The following is a 1,179-nucleotide window of genomic DNA, read 5'->3' as shown; positions in this document are numbered from 1 at the left end:
TTCAACTCTATCAAGCCATTCCACTAGAGAAAAGCGTCATCAGCTGCTCCCATGAAGGCTCCCACAGCCTTTGAAACCTTACGAGGTAGTGCCACTCTGTTCCCTTGGGTCCCTGTGAGTTGAAATTTACTATAGCAACAGGATGATAAAAAGAGGTTTTAGTATGATCTTATTTAATATTCAGTATAAATAAGTGATCAAACATCTTGTTTGCTTTCCTACAATAGGTTCTTCGGGTAGTTCGGCTTATCAAGATTTCACCAGCATTAGAAGACTTTGTGTACAAGATATTCGGCCCTGGAAAGAAGCTGGGAAGTTTGGTGGTTTTTACTGCCAGCCTCTTGATTGTTATGTCAGCAATCAGTTTGCAGATGTTCTGCTTTGTCGAAGAACTGGACAGATTTACGACGTTTCCAAGGGTAAGACTACAAATGCAGCCAGTTTAACTCACTATCCTCATTTTAGTAAAAATTATGAAAATCATGTTTTATTTTGGCAGTGGCTTAAAAATATTGACATATCTTTGAACACTTGGAATAATTCAATTTTAATTTTTAAAATGGTCTCTTCTGCAAACTCAGTGTGTAAGAGCATTTTCAGCACTGTCAGATTATACATAATTCCTAAAATTCTATAAATAATTTCAAAGAACAAGATGCCAGAGCCAGTAAAAATGAAAGTTTGGGTTCTTGGCAGCTAAAGCAGAATATTTAAATATAATGTGTACTTATTCTCCTTGTGACAGTTAAGATACTTTAAGAGTGCTTCACAATTCAGACATTGTTATGTGAGACACAATCCAGAAGGAAGCTTTTAATTTACAATATAATAAGATTCTTAGACCCTTAAGACTTGATGTATTTTTAGAAAGTCATCTAGTTCATGCCTCTGCATTCTCATTAGAATTCATTTAGTCTAAAAAAGAAGTTAAAAATCAATTGGTCCATGAGAAGGAGTCATGTAGGAAGATACGATCCCTAACCACAAAGATCCTGAAATTTACATTTATTTGAATTTGTTATTACTGTTAGGTGTCTTCACGTTTGGCTCCAACACATAACAACCTGATGTACAACATAGCAAAATGTTGATTAGTCCTGTGCCATCCTCACAATTGTTGCTGTATTGGGGTCCATTTCTGTAACCAGTAGACAAAACTTGTTGTTGTTAGGTGTCATC

General features: G+C 35.6%; 1 protein-coding gene across 1 annotated transcript in view; it reads left to right on the top strand.

Moving 5' to 3' along the window:
- The window catches only part of NALCN (sodium leak channel, non-selective), a 535,846-nt gene that overhangs the window by 249,051 nt on the left and 285,616 nt on the right, over positions 1-1,179 (top strand). The window contains exon 12 of the mRNA XM_006846666.1: positions 228-419. Coding sequence (XP_006846729.1) covers positions 228-419 — 192 coding nt within the window. The remainder of the gene's footprint in view (positions 1-227; positions 420-1,179) is intronic.

Source organism: Chrysochloris asiatica, unplaced genomic scaffold (assembly GCF_000296735.1).
Source record: "Chrysochloris asiatica unplaced genomic scaffold, ChrAsi1.0 scaffold00029, whole genome shotgun sequence".
NCBI lineage: Eukaryota > Metazoa > Chordata > Mammalia > Afrosoricida > Chrysochloridae > Chrysochloris > Chrysochloris asiatica.
The sequence above is the reverse complement of the archived record's forward strand: the minus strand, read 5'-3'. Positions and strand labels throughout refer to the sequence as shown.